The sequence below is a fragment of the Malaclemys terrapin genome, chromosome 9 (assembly GCF_027887155.1).
Source record: "Malaclemys terrapin pileata isolate rMalTer1 chromosome 9, rMalTer1.hap1, whole genome shotgun sequence".
In the NCBI taxonomy this organism is placed as follows: Eukaryota; Metazoa; Chordata; order Testudines; family Emydidae; genus Malaclemys; species Malaclemys terrapin.
In genome coordinates, this window is record NC_071513.1 from 21,357,748 (window position 1) to 21,378,284 (window position 20,537).

General features: G+C 38.6%; 1 protein-coding gene across 1 annotated transcript; it reads right to left on the bottom strand.

The window, feature by feature from the left end:
- Positions 1-10,887: 10,887 nt before the first annotated feature.
- Positions 10,888-20,274, bottom strand: CDX4 (caudal type homeobox 4). Its single transcript, XM_054040381.1, has 3 exons — positions 19,809-20,274; positions 13,959-14,104; positions 10,888-11,094 (listed from the first exon to the last, which is right to left on the bottom strand). Exons 1-3 carry the CDS (start codon positions 20,233-20,235, stop codon positions 10,888-10,890), a joined length of 780 nt encoding a protein of 259 aa, XP_053896356.1. The 5' UTR covers positions 20,236-20,274.
- Positions 20,275-20,537: the final 263 nt, after the last annotated feature.

Consider the following 20,537-nt stretch of genomic DNA (forward strand, 5'->3'; position numbering starts at 1 on the left):
TGAATACTGACAAATACATAGCTGGAACCAGTCTGGTTCACTTGTGTGTTACTACTGTATTATTAAAATAGGTGTTAGAGTTACAAAAATGTGCTTAGTGTTTAGACTTCATTGAATGCTTGTGAGTTGCTGCATGCATTAATCTCAGTTATAACATCTCTATATTGCAAGGTAATATTTGAGCATGTGTATTATAAGCTTCTGTAACTGTGTAAATCACCAGACAGGAGAGAAGCTTTAATTTGTGTGAAATACTAGTCTCCGGAAGAAGGTGTTATGACCTGCCCCACAAGAAGGCCCATCGACACCAAATGAGCTATTGTGGAACAACAGAGAACAAAAGACTTTGACATTCTCTCCTCACCTGCCCATGAAGAGGAGAAATGTATGTGAATTCCTCCCATCAGCTGAGGTTGCAATTTGAAGCAGAAGTGGGAAAGAATAAAATGACCTAACAAAGAGGAACTGTATCTCTATGGCACTTGGACTCTTGAGGACAAGGTTTTCTAGGGATAAGATATAGAGTGTGTAGCCTGGGTTAGCCCTAAAGGGCATCTAGAGCTCGTTTATTATAGAAGCTTCTATTAATTATATATGTTTACCTGCTTTAACTTTCTAAATAACTCTATTTCCTTTAAAATAAATCTTCAGATAGTTTGTTATAGGTTTGTCTACAAGAGTTGTCTTTGGTGTGAGATCAAAGGTGCAGTTGACCTGGGGTAAGTAACTGGTCCTTTGGGACTGGAAGTAACCTGAACGTTGCTGTGATCTGTGGTGCAAGAGACCATCTATCTGATATCACAAAGGTAAGCTTGCCTAGTTGATAAGATAGATCAGAGTACTTCCACAGCTAGGCTGTTATAATGCCTGAGGAGTTTACACGTAATACTTGGTTGGTGAAATCTAAGTATAGAACCCACAGCCAATCTGGGGTTTGTGCTCTGGCTCGTAACAGTCTGCCCTGAGGCTGGTACTCATGTTCTTGAGTTATTGCAGGACAGCTTGACACAGGGGTCCTCTGAGGAAAAAATAGCATGTGATCATGCTAAGGTGATAGGGAACAGCCAGCATGGATTTGTAAAGAACAAATCATGTCAAACCAATCTGTTAGCTTTCTTCGATAGGATAACGAGTCTTGTGGATAAGGGAGAAGCTGTGGATGTGGTATACCTAGACTTTAGTAAGGCATTTGATACGGTCTCGCATGATATTCTTATTGATAAACTAGGCAAATACAATTTAGATGGGGCTACTATAAGGTGGGTGCATAACTGGCTGGATAACTGTACTCTGAGAGTTGTTATTAATGGTTCCCAATCCTGCTGGAAAGGCATAACAAGTGGGGTTCCGCAGGGGTCTGTTTTGGGACCGGCTCTGTTCAATATCTTCATTAACAACTTAGATATTGGCATAGAAAGTACGCTTATTAAGTTTGCGGATGATACCAAACTGGGAGGGATTGCAACTGCTTTGGAGGACAGGGTCATAATTCAAAATGATCTGGACAAATTGGAGAAATGGTCTGAATTAAACAGGATGAAGTTTAACAAAGACAAATGCAAAGTGCTCCACTTAGGAAGAAAAAATCAGTTTCACACATACAGAGTGGGAAGAGACTGTCTAGGAAGGAGTATGGCAAAAAGGGATCTAGGGGTTATAGTGGACCACAAGCTAAATATGAGTCAACAGTGTGATGCTGTTGCAAAAAAGCAAACATGATTCTGGGATGTATTAACAGGTGTGTTGTGAGCAAGACATGAGAAGTCATTCTTCCTCTCTACTCTGCTCTGGTTAGGCCTCAGCTGGAGTATTGTGTCCAGTTCTGGGCACCGCATTTCAAGAAAGATGTGGAGAAACTGGAAAGGGTCCAGAGAAGAGCAACAAGAATGATTAAAGGTCTTGAGAACATGACCTATGAAGGAAGGCTGAAGGAATTGGGTTTGTTTAGTTTGGAAAAGAGAAGACTGAGAGGGGACATGATAGCAGTTTTCAGGTATCTAAAAGGGTGTCATAAGGAGGAGGGAGAAAACTTGTTCACCTTAGCCTCTAAGGATAGAACAAGAAGCAATGGGCTTAAACTGCAGCAAGGGAGGTCTAGGTTGGACATTAGGAAAAAGTTCCTAACTGTCAGGGTGGTTAAACACTGGAATAAATTGCTTAGGGAGGTTGTGGAGATATTTAAGAGTAGGTTAGATAAATGTCTATCAGGGATGTCTATCAGGGATGGTCTAGACAGTATTTGGTCCTGCCATGCGGGCAGGGGACTGGACTTGATGACCTCTTGAGGTCCCTTCCAGTCCTAGAATCTATTAATCATATAATTAAAAACTATCATAACACATATGTACAAAAAAGCAAAATGAAGGTTGCATGGGCAACCTATATTCTGGCATTTCCTAACTTTGAAGTGCTTGATTTTGCAACCTAAATAACTTCCTTTTAATGTTGTTTTTTTAATCTAATTTTCTACATTTTTTTAAAAAAGGGAAAAGATGCAAACAAATTCTGTTATGTACAGTTGTAACAACTCCACATCATGCATCCTCAGCAGGGTTAAACTCTGAAATTTCAGTGCTCATTGCTACCACTTGAATTGCAGGACTGACTACATTAGTTGGTAGTCAGAAAAGGCTGTTATCCCACTGTGGGGAACGATCTGCTGGGGCAATGTGCTAAGTTCTGGGAGTTTACATGGGAAGAGTGGCCCAGGTTCTCTCTCTCGCTCTCTCCCCCACCTAACAATAAGTTGAGGGGAGTGCCTTACTGGGCTCTCTCCCCTATCCCCATTGCTACAACTACTCTAGCAACTACCAGATGTTCCTAGTGAAGCATGTGCATCTGCTTGCACAGCTTTGGAGGTGGCAAGGGCCAGCCAGTCTCTAGAATTTTAGGCCCGGATCCACAAAGGGACTTAGGCGTTGCACCACTCAGAGTCATGGCACCTAACTTTTAGGCATCTAGAAAATCACAGGAACACCATGGTGACCCACAAAGCCATTGCTTAGGCTCCCGATACAACGAATGGGGAGAGATATGCACCTAAGAATGCAATCCACAAAAGCCAGCACACTAGGTGGGGAGCCACTTAAGCTAGCCATTGGGAGGTAAATAATAGTCCACATAGATTTGTTAAGAACAAATGCCAAGCCAATCTAATTTCCTTCTGGCCTACTGGATGTGGGGGAAGCTGTAGATGTGATCTATCTTCATTTTAATAAGGCTTTTGACACAGTCCCACATGACATTCTCATAAGCAAACTAGGGAAATGTACACTAGATGAAATTACTCTAAGGTGGGTGTATAACTGGTTGAAAAGCTATACTCAAATGGTAGTTATCAATGGTTTGCTATCAAACTAGGAGAATATATCTAGTGGGGTTCTGAAGGGGTCTGTCTTGGGTCAATATTTTTATTAATGACTTAGATAATGAAGTGGAGAGTGTGCTTATACAATTTGCAGGAGGGATTGCAAGCACTTCGGAGGACAGGATTAAAATTCAAAACGGCCTTGAAAAATTGGAGAACTGGTGTTTAGTCAACAAGATGAAAGTCAATAAAGACATGTGCAAAGTATTACACTTAGGAAGGAAAGGTCAAATATACAACTACAAAATGGGGAATAATTAGCTAGGCAGTAGCACTGCCAAAAAGGTTATAGTGAATCACAAATTGACTATGAGCCAGCAATGTCATGCAATTGCTCAAAAGGCTAATGTGATTCTGGGGTGAATTAAGAGGAGTGTAATATGTAAGACATGGGAGGTAATTGTTGTGCTCTATTCACCGGTGAAGCCTCATCCGGAGTATTGTGTCCAGTTCTGGGTGCCACACTTTAGGAAAGATTTGGACAAAGTTGAGAGGAGAGCTACAAAAATGATAAAAGGTTTATGAAACCTGACCTCTGAGGAAAGGTTAAAAAAACTGGCCATGTTAGTCTTGGAAAAAAAAAAAAAGACTGAGGGGGGATCTGATAACAGTCTTGAAATGTAAGGGCTGTTATAAAGAGGATGGTGGTCAATTGTTCTCCATGCCCCCGAAGATAGGACAAGAAGTAATAGTCTTAATCTACAGCAAGGGAGATTTTGGGTAGATATGGAGAAAACTATAAGGGTATTTCCGTTCAGGAAAAGGCTGCTAAAGGAGGTTGTGGAATCTCCATCATTGTAAGTTTTCAAGAATAGGTTAGACAAACACCTGTTAAGGATGGTCTAGGTTTACTTGGTCCTGCCTCAGTGCAGGGGGCTGGACTAGGTGATCTCTTGAGGTCCCTTCTAGCCCTACATTTCTATTATTTTCGCCTGTTTAATTCTTTTTTCCCATACAGGTGTGTGTGGGGGGGAATTGAACCTGGGTCTCCCATATCACAAATGTGTGATCTAACCAGTGGGCTGAAAGTTACAAGGTGAACAGCACCACCCCCTTCTCTGTCTTTAGCCAGCTATTTAATGGGAGCTGATCCAGGAGGCAGCCTCAGCATGCCTTCTGGATCAGGCCTAGCATGTGAGCTATGTGCAAACACCAATTTCCCCCCCAGTTTGTGGATTGCTCTGGGGCTTAGGTGGCAGGTCTGACTGAATGCTTGTAGAGTTAGGGAGCAGTATGTATGCCCAGAGGCAGAAACATAGGCACCTAGGGAACTTTTACCCTGAAAACATAGGTGCTGGATGAGTTTAGGTACCTTCAGTATTTGGCAGGAACTCTGTGGATCACAGTGGAGCCTGGGATTTAGGTGCCTAAATCTGGGGTTCAGGCACCTAAGTACCTTTGTGGATTGGATCTAAGTGACTTGTTGAAAGTTTTGGCAGAAGCTGGTGTCAGAATCAGGGATCTGCTCAGCCACTAGACTACACTGTTCTCTTTCATAATCATTCATGGACAGATTATGGTTCTTCTGCTGAGGTTAATCTGCAAATAATCCCATTGAAGTTAATGGGTCTAGTGGTGCTACTAAACATCTGTAAGGGGATCAAAATTTGCCCCTCAGTTATCTTTTTCGAAAGGGCATCCCCTAGAAGTATTCAAATTCCCAATAATCATCCATTTTGATGCTGTCTGTCAACTATCTGAGGCTTAAATTGATCTTTTTAGAAACAGCCCCAAAAGGATGCATTAATATTACCCAGCGTTTCTTTGTCTGGAAATTAAAGATATTATATCGACTGAAAACATTACACAAAGATACAGTTGATTTTCATGATAACAGATCAGTATTTAGGATTGTATTCATGAATCCAAATAGTTGAGTACTTCATTACACATTGCTTTCATATTAATTCAATGGCAAAAACACTGGTTCTTGATTAAGTATTTATAGAAAGCGGGCCTGAGAAAGGCAGTTGTTGGCAAACCATTGGCTAAGCTGCAGTATCCACCTAAGAATAAAGATGATTCAAAGAAATAGGATTTGCTGGCTGCTGGAATTAGGCAAGTGTGAGACGCAGAGGTTTTTATTTATAATCTGTGTAGTTTTAAAGCATTTCACTGGTTGCAGCCGCATAGTACCAAGCAAATAGCTGAATTTAAACAGTGATTTGCAGTCTAGTCGTTTTATATTTATATGAAGTGTAAAAGACAAGAAGTGTGAGAGCTTGGAGACTATACCCCTGGGTAAGAAAGATCATGTTTGATTTACTATTTTTTAAATTGCCTTATCGTGCTAAGGGAGAGTCTAATTAAGATCAGTGGAAAAATCTTCAAAGGAGACAAGATAAATATTGGGAAATGTTATTTTTATCCTTCACTTTGTATTCTCACCTTGGGATGTCATGGGCATAAACATTAAATATTAATGGCCAGATTGTGCCTTATGAAGCAGCCACTTTACTCTGCTCCAGCATCATTAAGGGGACATAATGAAGACTTTCAATGGCCCTGCAGGGCCCCATTGTTGGGACTGTCATAGAGCTGGTGTGTAATGGCTCTGTGCTGACCTCCTGTCCTGATTCCTGACATAGAGGACTGGTTGAGGGTGGCAGGCAGGGGATGTGGCCAGGGCTATTCTATCCTAGTGTAAGAGCCCGTGGCAGGTAGGTGCAAAAGGCTGCAGTGTAGAGCAGTTCTAAACTGTACTGTGGTCTGGGTCCAGAATTGGTGGAAAAGATGACGTAGGCTTAGAGGCACCTGAGTCTAGGGCCAAATCAGATGTTCAAGCCCAAAATCTTTAGTAATACATTTTAAGGTCCTTTAAAGCAGAGCTGGTTGAAAATTTTCAGTCACAAACATTTTTGATGGAAATTGTCTATTTTGTAAAAATGGGAATTTCTGCAGTAAATGACCATTTTTGACTAAATTTTTGGGGTTTTCATTAGAAAAAACTTTTTTTTATTTCACTGAAAAATTCTGCACAGTCAGTTGAAAATTTTCAGTTTTTATTTGCCAGAAACCAAAACATTTTATTTTTAAAATGAAAATGCACAAAAAGAAATATTTCAAAGAATTATTTTTTTTGTTCCATCAACATTTTTCATAGAAAAAAATGAATCTACTTAAAATGTCCTCTTGGGGTTTAAATACATGCTCCATTCTCTTTCTGTTCCATTCGCAGACTTTCACTTGTTACACATCTTAGCACATCCACATCTAAAATCAAAATCCCATTTTAGAGGAGATCCTTATACAAACAATAGCTGTTCTGAAGTATAATCTTGTGCTTTCAGCAGTTCTGTTGCTCCCTTTCTCCTACCAACATGACACTTTCTGGCAGGGGTGTGCCCAGGAATTTAAATTTGACTGCTTTTGGAGGGGCACATTAGAGCAGTGGCTGGGGGCTGGGTCAGTGGCCAGGGCTGGAGCAGCGGCTGGGGCTGGAGCAGTGAACAACGGTCAGCCACCGGAACTTAGAAGTGGCGGGGGCTGGGGCTGGAGCAGAAACACATATTTTTAGATGAATATTGGGGGGGGGAGGGCTTATCCCTGCTTGCCCCCATCCCTTGTGAACACCTCTTGCCCCCATCCCTTGTGAACACTTCCTGGCAGCCTGGTCTCTCAGAAAGGCTAGTGGGCAAACTGCAGCTTGTGTGGGACTGCAGCATGTTAGCTATGAATAATCTTGGATTTGAACCAGATAAATAGCTAGATGAAGGTTTGATTTCAGTTTGTACAATAAACTTGTTGGGAAGAGGAGAGCCTGTTTAAATAGCAAAACTTCCTGTGTGCATCCATTCAGTGAATAATTTGTAATATGTTTCCAAAAACTTTTTTCATGCCATTCCTGCTTCTTGATTTGAAGGCAGCAGGGCACTAGAATGGGCCTAGGAGTGAGGAATGCCTGAATTCGAATCCCAGCTCTTATACAGACTATCTGAGTGGCTTTGGGGCAAACCAGTTAATCTTTGTCCCATTTTCCTCAGCTGTAAAATGGGAAAATACTTGCCAACTTCTCACATGTATGGTGAGGATTGATGAGTTAATATTTATACACTGCTTTGAAAATATAAACTGCTATTTCAGTTCTAAATGTTACTGGTATTCGTTAATCTTTTTATAGTTCAGCTAAAATTTTCCTACTGATACATTAGATGAGATCCAGAAGAGAAAATATTATTTGCTTGTTTACTTATATTTTTTAAAATCCACCCATAGAGTGCTACAGATAGTAGCATTTTGATGGGATTTTTTTCAACACTTCCCCGTTAATCTAGAAGTTATAAAAAGCTAATTACTTAGCAAGCATTGCTTGATACCTACAATTAATTAGCCAGAATAACATTAGTCACTAAAGCCTGGTCTGCACTTAAAATGTAGGTCGACATAGCTATGGTGCTCAGAAGTGTGAAAAATCCAAACCCCAGAGCGACTAGCAGCTAGTTTGACTGAAGAATGCTCCTGACTTGTAGTTCGGGGAGGTAGTGTTCTTGTGGTGATGGAAGAACCCCATCCATTGCTATAGATGGCATCTGCACTATGCTATGGGATTGTGCTGGCATAGCTACAACACCATTATAGTTCCTTCCCTGTAGTAGATGGCCTAAGAAAGGCAGCAGTTTCTTAAAGTACTAGAAAAATATGCATTTCATGATGTGCTTGTAGCCACTTGCAAAATCTCACACTGTTTAACAAGTTACATTTATGTCTCAATTAAGCCTTCAAGAACCAGAGGAGCATTAGTGGGGGAGGAGGAGGTGAACTGTCTGAGTAGCTGTGGCTGGAGGGATTTAAGCCTACATAGAGCAGGAGAAGGAATAATTGTAACACCACTGGGGTGTCAGGGTGAGCTTGCTTGCCAGTCATTGAGACCTTCAGAAAAGCTGTAGCCTGCTCTTCTCCGAGAATTGACCTCCTGATGTTTGCTGGTGTGGGGGCAATTGGTATAGTAAGGCAGTTGCCCTACTCCACACATGTTCCCTCTTGCATTTGTAAAGCATTATGGCTACCTCCTGAATGGGAGTGCTGGGGTGGGGAGAATGACTTTCTATGCCTCCTTCATTCATCTCATATTTTAGGCAGCCATCACTTGGTCCTTATGTCTACAAAGGGACAATATATGCAGGAGAACTAGTCAAACTGAGGAAACCATCCCCTCAAATTGTTCACCAGAATAGCTGTATACATGTCTTCTTTGAATGAACAATGCAGATTAGCATATGTATGGGCCTAGTCTTCTGTTGGCAGAAATGTTCCTTCTGGCATAAACCAAGGCATATTAATTTAAACATATTTGTGTTAATAGATATGATTAACTGTCCCCCAAAGTGTCCATTCTAATAGGCCTCCAATAATATCATTGCACACTTTTTGACTATCCATACACCATTATAATCTGACTTTGTTCTCACTTTAGGGAAGCTGCAATGATTGATTCCTACACGTACAAGGTGTATTGTTTGCAGTTTGTTTGCAATAAACTGTGGGAAGTTATTTAATTCCATATGAATAGCATATTCTAGGACAGTGCTTCTCAAAGTCTGGCCGCCACTTGTTCAGGGAAAGCCCCTGGCAGTCCGGGCCAATTTGTTTACCTGCCGCATCCGCAGGTTCGGCCAATCGTGTCTCCCACTGGCCGCGGTTCGCCGCTCTAGGCCAATGGGGGCTGCGGGAAGCGGCATGGGCCGAGGGATGTGCTGGCCGCCCTTCCTGCAGCCCCCATTCGCCTGGAGCCGAACCTGTGGATGCAGCAGGTAAACAAACCGGCCCGGACTGCCAGGGGCTTTCCCTGAACAAGCAGCGGACTGGCTTTGAGAAGCACTGTTCTAGGAAGTAACTTGGAGAAATCGCTGAGAATGGGTTATTGATCCATAAGGTTACAGATTTTCTGCCTGTAAAATCTAACCATAGACATTTCCTTCTACCAAAAAAATAAAAAAGTAGTAGTAGTAATAATATTAAATATTATGCTAGAATCTTGGTAACCATTTTATAGCAATTATGGTGGGACATCTTTAAATAAATCGGGAAAGCAGTGAAAGCAAGCAGTTATTTAACTTTAAAACCAGATAAAGAATCAATTATTTGGTTAGTATCACTTGGGATTAAAAATGGTGTACCAGTCTTCTGCTCCCAGGTACACTTATTATTAACCCTGCTTGACGGTAACGAAGGCAGAATTTGATCCTTTAGTTCTGAGAAAAATAATTCAACCCGGTTGAAGTAATGAATGTGTTTGGGACTTGTAAAAGTCTTTCAGAGAACAACTGCTGATATTTTCCTTACTCTTTGTATCCCTTTTTTCTTGTCCTTGTTTCTAATTATCTGTTTGAAGACTGAAACAGAATGATAGTTCTTTAGTAAAATACTTTTGTTTCCATATCAATAAGGTTATGGAGTTGCTTGCAAATGCTAGACTGCTGCCAGTGATTATGCACTGTACTCTGGCACTTTTGCTGGTATTCTACCTGTCATCCCAAATTAATTGTAAGGGCTACCTTCTGCCCATGGACCAACACACACACATTATTTAAAATCAGTGGGTAGTGCCTGCTGCTAGCTGGAGGCTGATATTTAACTCTAAGCTTTTTATGTCATTAGATATACAGAATTTGTTACGGTATTACTGAACAACTTCATGATAATGTTAGACTTCCTTCCCATTCTTAAACAATAATATATACAGTCATTGAAAAGTGAACAATGTTTGCATCTTTTGAACCACTTTGTATATTCTGTGAGTCTGTTTAGCTGACAAATTGCTAAAGTTTTTAGCATTAAACAGCTTTTGGCAGGTTTGCTATATAATGCTACAAATTTGAAATTCTGTTGTATTCAGAAAACTTGAATGTGCTGTGTACAGTTATGTAGGACAAAGATGATATACTTTTTATTTAGCTAGATGCAATATATTGTTTATATTGCCCTTAATATTGTTTATACTGCCATTCAATTGTTGCCAAGATTATAACATAACACTGTATATATGGATGCTAAGATACTATGATTATGAGCATGTAATAAAATCCTATATAGAACAGAATATTATTTCTTGTCGTGTTAAAACATTTATTTTATTTATTTTTTTTAAAAGGTGGCATTTGATAGTCTAAATCTGAACATTTTGTAAACTGCTACAATTTACTCTAATTGTATTTTTTAAAAGTAATGCGCAAATACACCCAGCATCATACATTTCCTGGTATATTAGTCCATTATAATCAGTTCAGCAACAATTTTTCCGCAATATATAAACAGACTAGAACTACGTTCACCTGAGTTTTCAGTTGTTTCACTCTGTCAGTATCTGAAGCAAAATTATCTCCTACTCAAAGTTTTCTGAGTGATGAATTTTAGCAGCAAGGGTTCCTTGAGATAGCTGCAATGATTATAATATTTTGAAAACAGTCCTAGTTCCTGTGCAGGACAGCTAGCCGTCTGAAACAAGTTGAATGAGAATTGTCCTTTACAAAATTGACATTTCAAGGGGAGAAAAAAGATGAATCCTTTTCACTTTCTCCTGATTATTCTGAGACTATGACCTGCTGTATCTCAATGGGCTGTAATCCATTTATTGCATGTGGTGGCGGGAATAGAGAGTTAGACATCTCAGCTGGGCTGACTGAACCTGAGTCACTCTGAACTGAGCCCCCACTGCCATCAAACTGAGAGATTTTCTTCTTGATCATTTTCCTCTCCTTGGCTCGGCGATTCTGAAACCAGATTTTCACCTGAAATGTTATAAACAGTGTATGTTTAATTCTTATAAGTAGTTAGAGTGGTGTACAATAACATTAGCAACAGAAAAGGAAAAATTAGCTTTAAGGAGTGAAAAAGCTATGTTTATTATGCAAACATATTATAGCTAATAGAAACTTTATTACTTTCTCATGTCTGCCCATGTTATAGATATTTTTGTGTTTTAATTAGAACTACAGCAACATAGAAATTACCTTATTGGAAAAGACCAGAGGTCCCTCTACTCCACTATCTCTTCTCTGACAGTGGCAGAGACTATTTAACATAATAGTGGATGTTCACAATTTTTTTAAATCTTGCTTTGCTCTTGACTTCAATGATATCTAGTGACAGTGAGTTCCACAGACTAATGATGCATATAAAAAGATTTTACTTTTATCAGTTTTAAGTCTGTGATTGTATCTCACCACAATCTTGTATTATGAGAAGGGGTAAATAGGAATCTCCAGTCTACCTTCACCATATCATTTGTTATCTTGTATAACGCTCTTATGTCCCCACTGATTCATTTCAGAGCTTCCTGTGTTTTTGCTACATTCCTTTAGATAGGTGTAGGGTGACCAGATGTCCCGATTTTATAGGGACAGTACCGATATTTGGGGCTTTTTCTTATATAGGCTCCTATTACCTCCCACCCCCTGTCCCGATTTTTCACACTTGCTATCTGGTCACCCTAGATAGGTGACTGGAGCTGAACACTGTATTGCATGTAACATTTATATAAAGGCATTATAATAATTTCAGTATTTTCCATGACATTCCTTATGCATTCTACCATTTCTCTTCCTTTATAGATATTGATGATAACAACAACAACAACTCATATAATGTTTTTCATTGGTAGAACTCAAAACGCTTTACAAAGGAGGTCACTTACATTATCACCATTATATATACAAGTGGAGAAACTGAATCAAAGAGATAAGCAGCATTTAGATATGTATGTGATGTGTGTTTTAGAAATGCTGATAGATAATTACAAATTTTGTCAAAAGTTTACTAGCCATAAAAATTAAAGGCCACATTAATAAAAAGCACAGTTTGCCATTCACAAACAGGGCTCCTTTATACAGGAGAAAAGTAACTGAACATAATAAAGAACTAACTGCTGGTTCTAGGCAGTGGCATTGATTACTTCAGAAATCTCCTTAGTGTAATGTAGGTAGGCTGATTTACACTATGTATTCCTCAAAATCCAATGCCTGGTTTTAAAATTGAACTTCTATGCATCATTACCCCTTTTTTTTCTCTAGTGATCTCACTCTACTCCATGTTGTCTCTTAGCCTGCATGTGGAGGAAGAGGAGGCAACTAAAGAAGGAGACCATTCAAAAGAGCTGAATATGTTTACTCAGAAGAGGACTAAAAAGAAAAAGCTCTAGATCTGCCCAGGCGAGGAAGAGGCACTCTGGTAACTAAAGTATTGGAAAGGTGATAGTTTTTTCAGTATTACCAAATCCTGTCTCCTCCTATGACTTCAGCAGAACCAGTAAAGTTCTGTTGTGCAAGGAGCAGGGGCGGCTCCAGGCACCTGCGCAGCAAGCGCATGCCTGGGGCGGCAAGCCGTGGGGGGCGGCCTGCCGGTTGCTGTGAGGGCAGCAGTCAGGCAGCCTTTGGTGGCATGCCCGCGGGAAGTCCGCTGGTCCCGCGGCTTCGGCAGCAATTTGATGGCAGGTAAGCCGAAGGTGCGGGACCTGCAGATCACCCACAGAAACGCCGCCGAATCCATGTGACCAGCAGACCGCCCGCAGGTGTGCCGCCGAAGGCCGCCTGACTGCGGTGCTTGGGGTGGCAAAAAATATAGAGCTGCCCATGTCAAGGAGGGTGGGATTCTGGGACCCCATACACCACAGAGCTGTGCTCCACAGGTGCTGTATCCAATCTAGTGATTTCTGGGGGGAATTCCCCACTCTGAATCCCTATAGATTTCCCCTGAACAGTGTCTGCATACTTTGGCTCCATTGCAGCGAAACATCCATATTCAGGACAGCATTTAATCATATGCTTAATGTTAGAGATAAATTTAGGTGTGTGCTTGAGTGCTTTTCTGAATCAGGGCCCTGAGCTGTGCATAGGGATAAGAATTTGTCCCTAAAACTTCTGGTTTAAAGTAACCTGTGTGCTACCTGTGGAATGTAAAGCAGCGGTGAAAAAAACGCTGACTATCCAGGGGTATATAAAACCCTCAGTCCAGGCACTGTATTCACATAGATCAAAGGCAGATATGGCCCACAGAAAATAATATTAATAAATCAAAAACAAAAAAATACATAGACATTATGTTTTATTGCTATTTGCATTCTCCATTTTCATTCTGTCTGCTGATAGCTGAACTGAGCGTGATGCTGTAGATCTCTTCTGGGTCACCATTTTGTTGCGACTGCAGGAATGAAGCAAAATGGAGAATGCCATAGTTATTACGGACAGAACTAAAACAATGCTATGTTATGTTAAACTGGGTCTTTTTAAAATTCCAGCTGTGTACGTGTGGTTAGCTGGTGCATAAGCAAGAAAGAGTGCTTTTCCATGCCTGTAGTTTGAGGTTAATTCCTTATGTGCAGTTATTCAAACTTTGCCCACATAGTAACCAGAGAAAACACATATGACTGCAGGTTTTTATGTTAAATTGGCTATTATTTATTTGTATTTAGCATATTCTATAGCTCCTATAGCCATGGCAACAACATTGCTGCAACCAATCAACTGTGTCTTGGTCCTATGTTACTTATAGAACGTCAGCACTGAATTCATTGGCTTATCATCTCTGATACTACCATTAATAGGACCTGGCCTGTAAATATGAAATATATAGAAAATCTTGTATTTGCTCTGTTTACCTGTCTCTCAGATAGTCCCAGGTTTGCTGCAAGTTCAGATTTCCTCCTTATTGTAATGTATCTGTTGCAATGAAACTCCTTTTCTAATTCTAGTCTCTGGTGATCTGTGTAAACAACTCGGTACTTTTCTTTTGTTCTTGTTTTACCTGTTTAAGAAAAACATATATTTTAATACTTTGACTATGGCATCTTCCATCTGTGGATCTCAAAGAATTTTATAGACATTAATGAATTCAGCCTCACATTACCCATATGGGATTATTTTCTCTGTTACAGATTTGGAAACTGAGGTGCAGAGAGGTTAAGTGACTTACCCAGAGTCACACAGTGTGACTATAGCATAGCTGTAAGCAGAATCCAGATCTCCTTATATCTATGCTTTAACTAATGCTTTCTCTTCCATTATTGCTCTAGGGATTCATTTCTTAATAATTTTCCCTAATTACTTTTTGTTACTAATACATGCAAAATAATCAGCAATCAAAATTGTTTTTCAAAGTAAATATCCTATGCCACCTTTCTTCTGAGAGGATCTTAAAGCACTTTATACAAATTATGTGATGTAAGTGTATAAATTGTTGTTGTTTGCTATCTTCTACCCCAGAGGTTGCTCTATTTCACTGCCAGGCGCATTGAGCCTGGGTCTTTTTGTGTGCATATGCATACATATACATCACAGGAGTAACTTCCCCCAGCACTAAAATTCAGCCACCATTTGTTTTTTTTTAGAAACATGCTCTAATTCCATGTCTGGTTGAGATGTACAACCAAGGTATCATAAGAAATAAAGATACTGGTTTCACATCTCTTCCAAACATAGAATTAAAGAAATGTTCTACTAAAAAACAGATAGTAAAAATGTTTTTTTTTATCAATGACCTTGTTCAGTTCTAGGACACAAATACCAATTCAATAACATTTAATTAGAATTACCTGCAAAATAAAGGCCCAGGTTTGCAGCGTACAGAATGCCTCTTCGGCTTAATATTATGGGGTACAGAGTGGCTTCAATTGCTATTGGGAATTGAAGGCATATCGTAATGTGCTGGACCGGGCCCTCACATTAGTGTACAAAAATGATCTCCATGTCATTCCATCCCAAAACAAAATCAGACAGAAGATGCTCATAAATATGCTGGATTAATAATATTACCATGACTATTACTTGGTGTTTGGAAGATAAGCTTTCATATTTGAACATTTTCTGTTAGTAAGTTTAGTTAATACAGAGAGATCATTCTGTACTGTATTTGTTCTCTTTAGCACTTTCCAAAGTTGATTGGGAAGGGAGGTGTGTTTGGTGTGTGGTGTTTTGTTGTTGTTGTTTTTTTTTGTAAAATCCTTCTGATCTTCCCAAGTTGTTTTTGATGTGAGTTTTTTTTGGGACAAACTGTAGGACAAAGACTCCTTTAAAGTGGTTCCCTAAACTCCATTGAGGTGTTAAGATGAAGCACACGCCACACAAAAGAGTTACAAGAAGATCTTATCAAGAACCTCTTTCACATTCAGAAACACAGCCAATTGGTTTGGAATTTACAAGCCCTAAACAAATGTCAGACTCTCTTTCATCTCAGGAAAAAAAGAAAGGGACAGAAATAGATGAAGGAATGGAATATTTCTTTTGCTCATGACTTTTTAATTTGTAGACTACAGCACAGCTGATTTGTACCTGATGGTTTATCTAAAGTCTGAAGTTAAACAATTTAGGGCGATTTCCTAAACCCAATATTATTTTAAATAGGAAATGTTTCTATCACTAAAAGTCACATTTATTGGTGATGTTATTTGTTGAGTATTTCAACCCATATTTTGCTTTTCTTAGGATGACTAAAGTCTTGGCTTTGAAATATTTGCCTTAAGTGATGGGTGTTCTGTTAACAGTGGTCTAAATATTATGTTCCAATTAAATTTTAAGCCATTAATCTAACTTGTGAAAACAAGAGTTTCAAAAGGGTTATTCTAGCTTTTCCATAATCAGTAAATATAACCAAGATCCGAGGGGGTAGCATAGAGGGAACAGTTTATCCCATTCCCCTTGGCCATAAAATTCACAGAGCATTTCTTCTGAAGACAATAAAGCTAGGAGAAGGCCTCTTTATTTGCTGTGAAAATCATCACCCTTTCCGGCAATATAACTCCTGAAGAAAAGAGGGAGAAGGAAGAGACAGGGCTGCATATCAAAGCAAAGAGAAGTGTTAAAAGGGTCTGTTGCCTCAATATGACAGATAGGCCTCAAAACCCAAGACAATGTAGCCCAGGGAAAAATAGATGTCACAACTGGATTACAAAGTGAAATAAATTAGCATTAGAACTGGGACCTGGCCCTTTTCCTCATGGCTTCTTTCCTATTTCATTTTCCAACAGATTTTCATTGTGATGACATCTGAACTAATTGTACATCGTGGTCTATCTAAACACACATATCTATATAAAATGTGTGTAATATATCGCCACAGAAAACATGTCCAAGGCCTGTTTCTGCAAGCCATGCATGAATAATCTATACTCTTAATAGTCCCACTGAACTCCATGCTGATACCTTTGCGAGTGTGGTTTGCCAGACTGCTCCCCCTACAATTTCCACATGCACTTCTTAGGCGGTTTGAAATACATTCTCTGGACCTCTATACAAATGTGTTTTCCTTCCTCCCTCCATTTCCCTTCCACCCCTCGCAGAATATGATATAAGAGAAGGAAAAACTGAGTTTCATTTTATACCATTACTTGAATTGGTTTAAAAATGAATTGGATTTAAGGTCTGATCCTACACCATTAAAATCAATGGGGATTTTGTTTTTGACTGCAATGAGAACAGGATCAAATCTTAGGGAAATAGAGATGTGTTCCTTTCTATTTGTGGCACCCTGTCTTGAAAGGCATCCAGCTTGATTTGATTTGCATTTTTAAAAAATTCTTGTTGCATAATGTGTTTCTTATTTTTAAAAACCCAGCATAATTGCACTGTGGCTTTTGAAGAATGGAATTTAGCATTTTCTTTGAAAATGAAGTTTTAGAGGACTATATAGTATGTAATTGTTTATACAAAAATATATAAATCATTAAATTTCAAAGAGTCCATTATATTGGAAAGTATCAAATCATAATGTTCCTTTTTTATTACAGAATTTTCTTCCTGAGAATTGGTTTGGTGAGTTATCACTTTTAATGGTTTTGCTTTGGATGCAACTGAATTTAAAATATATCCAGCAAAATGTAGTATTTTTGATGTACTGTACAAAATATATTGTCAAAATTTAATGCATTAAGTACGAGAAAAGATTTTGACATTATTTTTGTAATCCCTGCTGCTATCTTCAGCACTGCGTTTAGGAAAGTTCCCGCATTTAATGTAATACATTTTGGCCCAAATCATGCAAAGACTAGATTTACATGTGCTTAAATAAAGTTGAGCTACATCAGACTATTCTCAATGAGTAAAATGAAGTACATATAAAATCTTTGTACAATCAGGGCCATATATTTCAGATATAGTTTCCTAACAATGAAATAGTCTTGGAAGAATAGTGATAGGAATCTTATTCCTAGGATCATGTAAAACTAGACTGGACAGAGCTCTAGTTAATACATATGAGGGAGCAGTTCCACACTGATAGAGGTGGATACGATGACCCAACAGTTTTTTTCCATCTTTGATTTCTTTAATTATATAGAAGATAGAATGTTTTAAGTTATTCTTATTGCAATAGCTTCTAGAGAAAGCATCCAACAGTTAGCATATATGATCCCCATTTAATTTTATCTCCTTTGTGTTTAGTTTTGGGTTTTTTTAATGTAGAGATTTTTTAACAAATTGTTAAAACTGCATTTACATTTGGACTATTACTAGTGACATGTATGGCACTAATAACATTAACTACCTTTTACATTCAATATTTTCTTTTTTCTTTTTTTAAATCAAGCTCTTCGGAATCTTGCTTTGACTGTGTTATATATATCTCACATGATATAGTTTATTTTCCCAAATGGAATTTATTTTTCACAAGATTGACATTTTTGGACCTGATCCTATGAGTTTCTGTGTGAACTCAAACTATTGAAGTCAAATGGGAGAGTTGAAGGTGCTCAACACCTCAAAAGATTGGGCCTTGGGAAGCTAAAGCCCTGATCAGGCAAAAACTTACCTGCTTAACTGTCCCTTAAATTGAGTCTATTCACAGGCCTCAATTCAACAGCCCATTTCTGTTCACAAAGCATGTTTTAGGTACTTTGCTGAATAAAGATGGCCTTAAGCATCTGCTTAAATGCTTGGCTGAATTAGGGTTTCAGTGCACTAAATTAAGCCTGTGTATAAGTCTTTACAAGGTCTGGGCCTATTAATGGCTTCCGATGTTGGTAAACTTTTAAGTACTGTATGGAACTAGGCTTTCTGATTTTTTGTATCTATTTTATTCCTTAAACATACTAGTCCAATTAGAATTCAGTGGAGTTACATCAAGGATGAATTTTGTCCCATTGCCCTTTAATTCAGTCACACCAGCTCTTTTGAGTCTCATCCAACTCTTACATCAGTTTTACATGAATGAACTCTTGATTTGCACAAGAGAACGTGAGGGGAAAACCAGGCCCTATTAATATGCCTGGTTTTGAGGAACCATGTACGTAAGGACACTTACAGGCTCCAAATGGACACTCTGTGATATCTGAAGACTGGCTTAGTTTTACTTTTTATTTTTCAATAAAAATGAAATATAAAATAAACATGGACATTTTGGCTGAAAGACGATTGCAAAACTAATCTCATTCTTGAGTGATTAGTAGCCATCTGTAACTGAATTTATCTATCCTGTAAGATTGTTCCAGTTGTAACTGCCCTTCGTTTCCTTAGGCCATTTTCTTTGATGGTGTGTAACACACACTTACTATTTTTAACCTTAACAATAGATTTAGCAACTGGTAGGCCTTGCTACACGTAATCTACATCCAGCTGATCTACACAGAAAAGTTCTTCTGGCATGCAGTTTTTCACAAAATCGAGCACATCAAGCTCTGACAGTTTGAACAAGGGAGGTTTTTAAATGTCTAACTGTAACACATAACAAAATCTTGCTGAACAAGGAGATACTTTTAAAGACAACTAAAAAGAAAACTAAACAGAAATGAGAAGCTCTCCCTTTCATTGGGACTTGTCATGTCTGCAAAAAAATTTATACAATCAATAAAATCATAATTGAGGCTGATCGCTTGCCAGGGAATGTATCTACTCAATTGATAAATACAGTAAGTGAAATAAAAAATATATTAACGCCAAGAGAAAATGTTTTAATCATCATAGTTTGAGGGGCCTAAACTGAATTCTCTTTTAAAGAATTGTTGAAAGAATAAAGCCAAACTGAAGATGTCAAAACATTTATTGCTCAATAACTAGCAAGATAGTAACATAGTATTTTTGCAAATATAACTATTAAAAGTAAGTACATTTAACACTTTCTCATAAAACTTATTAAATAGTTTTTCTTTTAGTTAAATAATTTTTGTTATGAATACTGTTTCCTGCATGTAACATTAATACTATTTTGTATCTACAATACCTTTCATCCGAAAGGATCTTAAAATGCATTACAGACTGTATGTGCAAAGATCACTTTATAGTTTGTGAAATGCAGCCATATCTAAGGTAGAACACAACAGCCATTCCACACAAGCAACATTACCAAGCATTTATAAGAGAAAAGTGAAACTAGTACGAATTTAGTTCAAACTGTAGTTATAAAGTGTTATATTAAATATAATGAGCAATCCAGCTATGTATGAGATCCAATTAAGACTCTTTATAAATGAGACCAGTGAAAGATAAAAGAAAATGTTTTAGAGGATTGAAAGTTCACTTACCTGAGGTAGTAGATTGTGTTTTTCTCATCCATTCATAAGAGCTGTGCCTTTGACTGTTGGGAGAGATTTGCTCTGCGTTAATTGTATCTACAGGAGGTAAAACTCCAGATCCAGCAGGATTCAGGGAATTGTAATCAGCAGAGCTGTAGGAGACCTGCCCAGGAGACAAGCCATTGATTTGTGCAGCAGTAACTATGCTGGAGGGTCCTGGGCCATAAGTATTCCAATCCTCCCTTTGCGTGCCATAGTGAGATCCCCAAGCTCCCGAAGACTGTCCATGGTTGTCCATACTTGGCACATGATGATATCCCATGTAATCTGAATAGGATGGAGTGGAGACAAAATTTTGCACTGGTAGGTTGTTGTTGCACCTTATGGATCCTGGATACATGCTGGTTTCTTTATCCAAAAGATAACTCACGTACATGATGGTTGCAACTGGTGAAAGAAACCTTGTTAAGACATCCTGTTTTCTTTCCCTCTTTTTTTTTTTTTTTTAAATTGTATTCCCGATCTTAATAAATGATATTATACTTGGAATCTTCTACCTCATCCTGTATTATCAACAACTGTTTTTACCAGGTGCTGGTGGTAATGGTTTACCAAGATCTAGTCTGACGTCAGGGTAACTGCCTGCCTCATAATTACATTTGCATTCAAATGAAGGGCTGACCATCCAGGCAACCCCACCTTGCTGCTAATTCTAGTGCTTCCTTTTTCACAGATCTT

Excerpts from the sequence above, each read along its gene's own strand:
- CDX4 (XM_054040381.1), bottom strand. The coding sequence starts at position 20,235 with ATGTACGTGAGTTATCTTTTGGATAAAGAAACCAGCATGTATCCAGGA. Across the intron at positions 14,105-19,808 it reads AACACAATCTACTACCTCAG|GTAAAACAAGAACAAAAGAA; the intron begins GTAAGTGAACTT and ends TTTCTTAAACAG. Across the intron at positions 11,095-13,958 it reads TGGGACTATCTGAGAGACAG|GTGAAAATCTGGTTTCAGAA; the intron begins GTAAACAGAGCA and ends ATAACATTTCAG.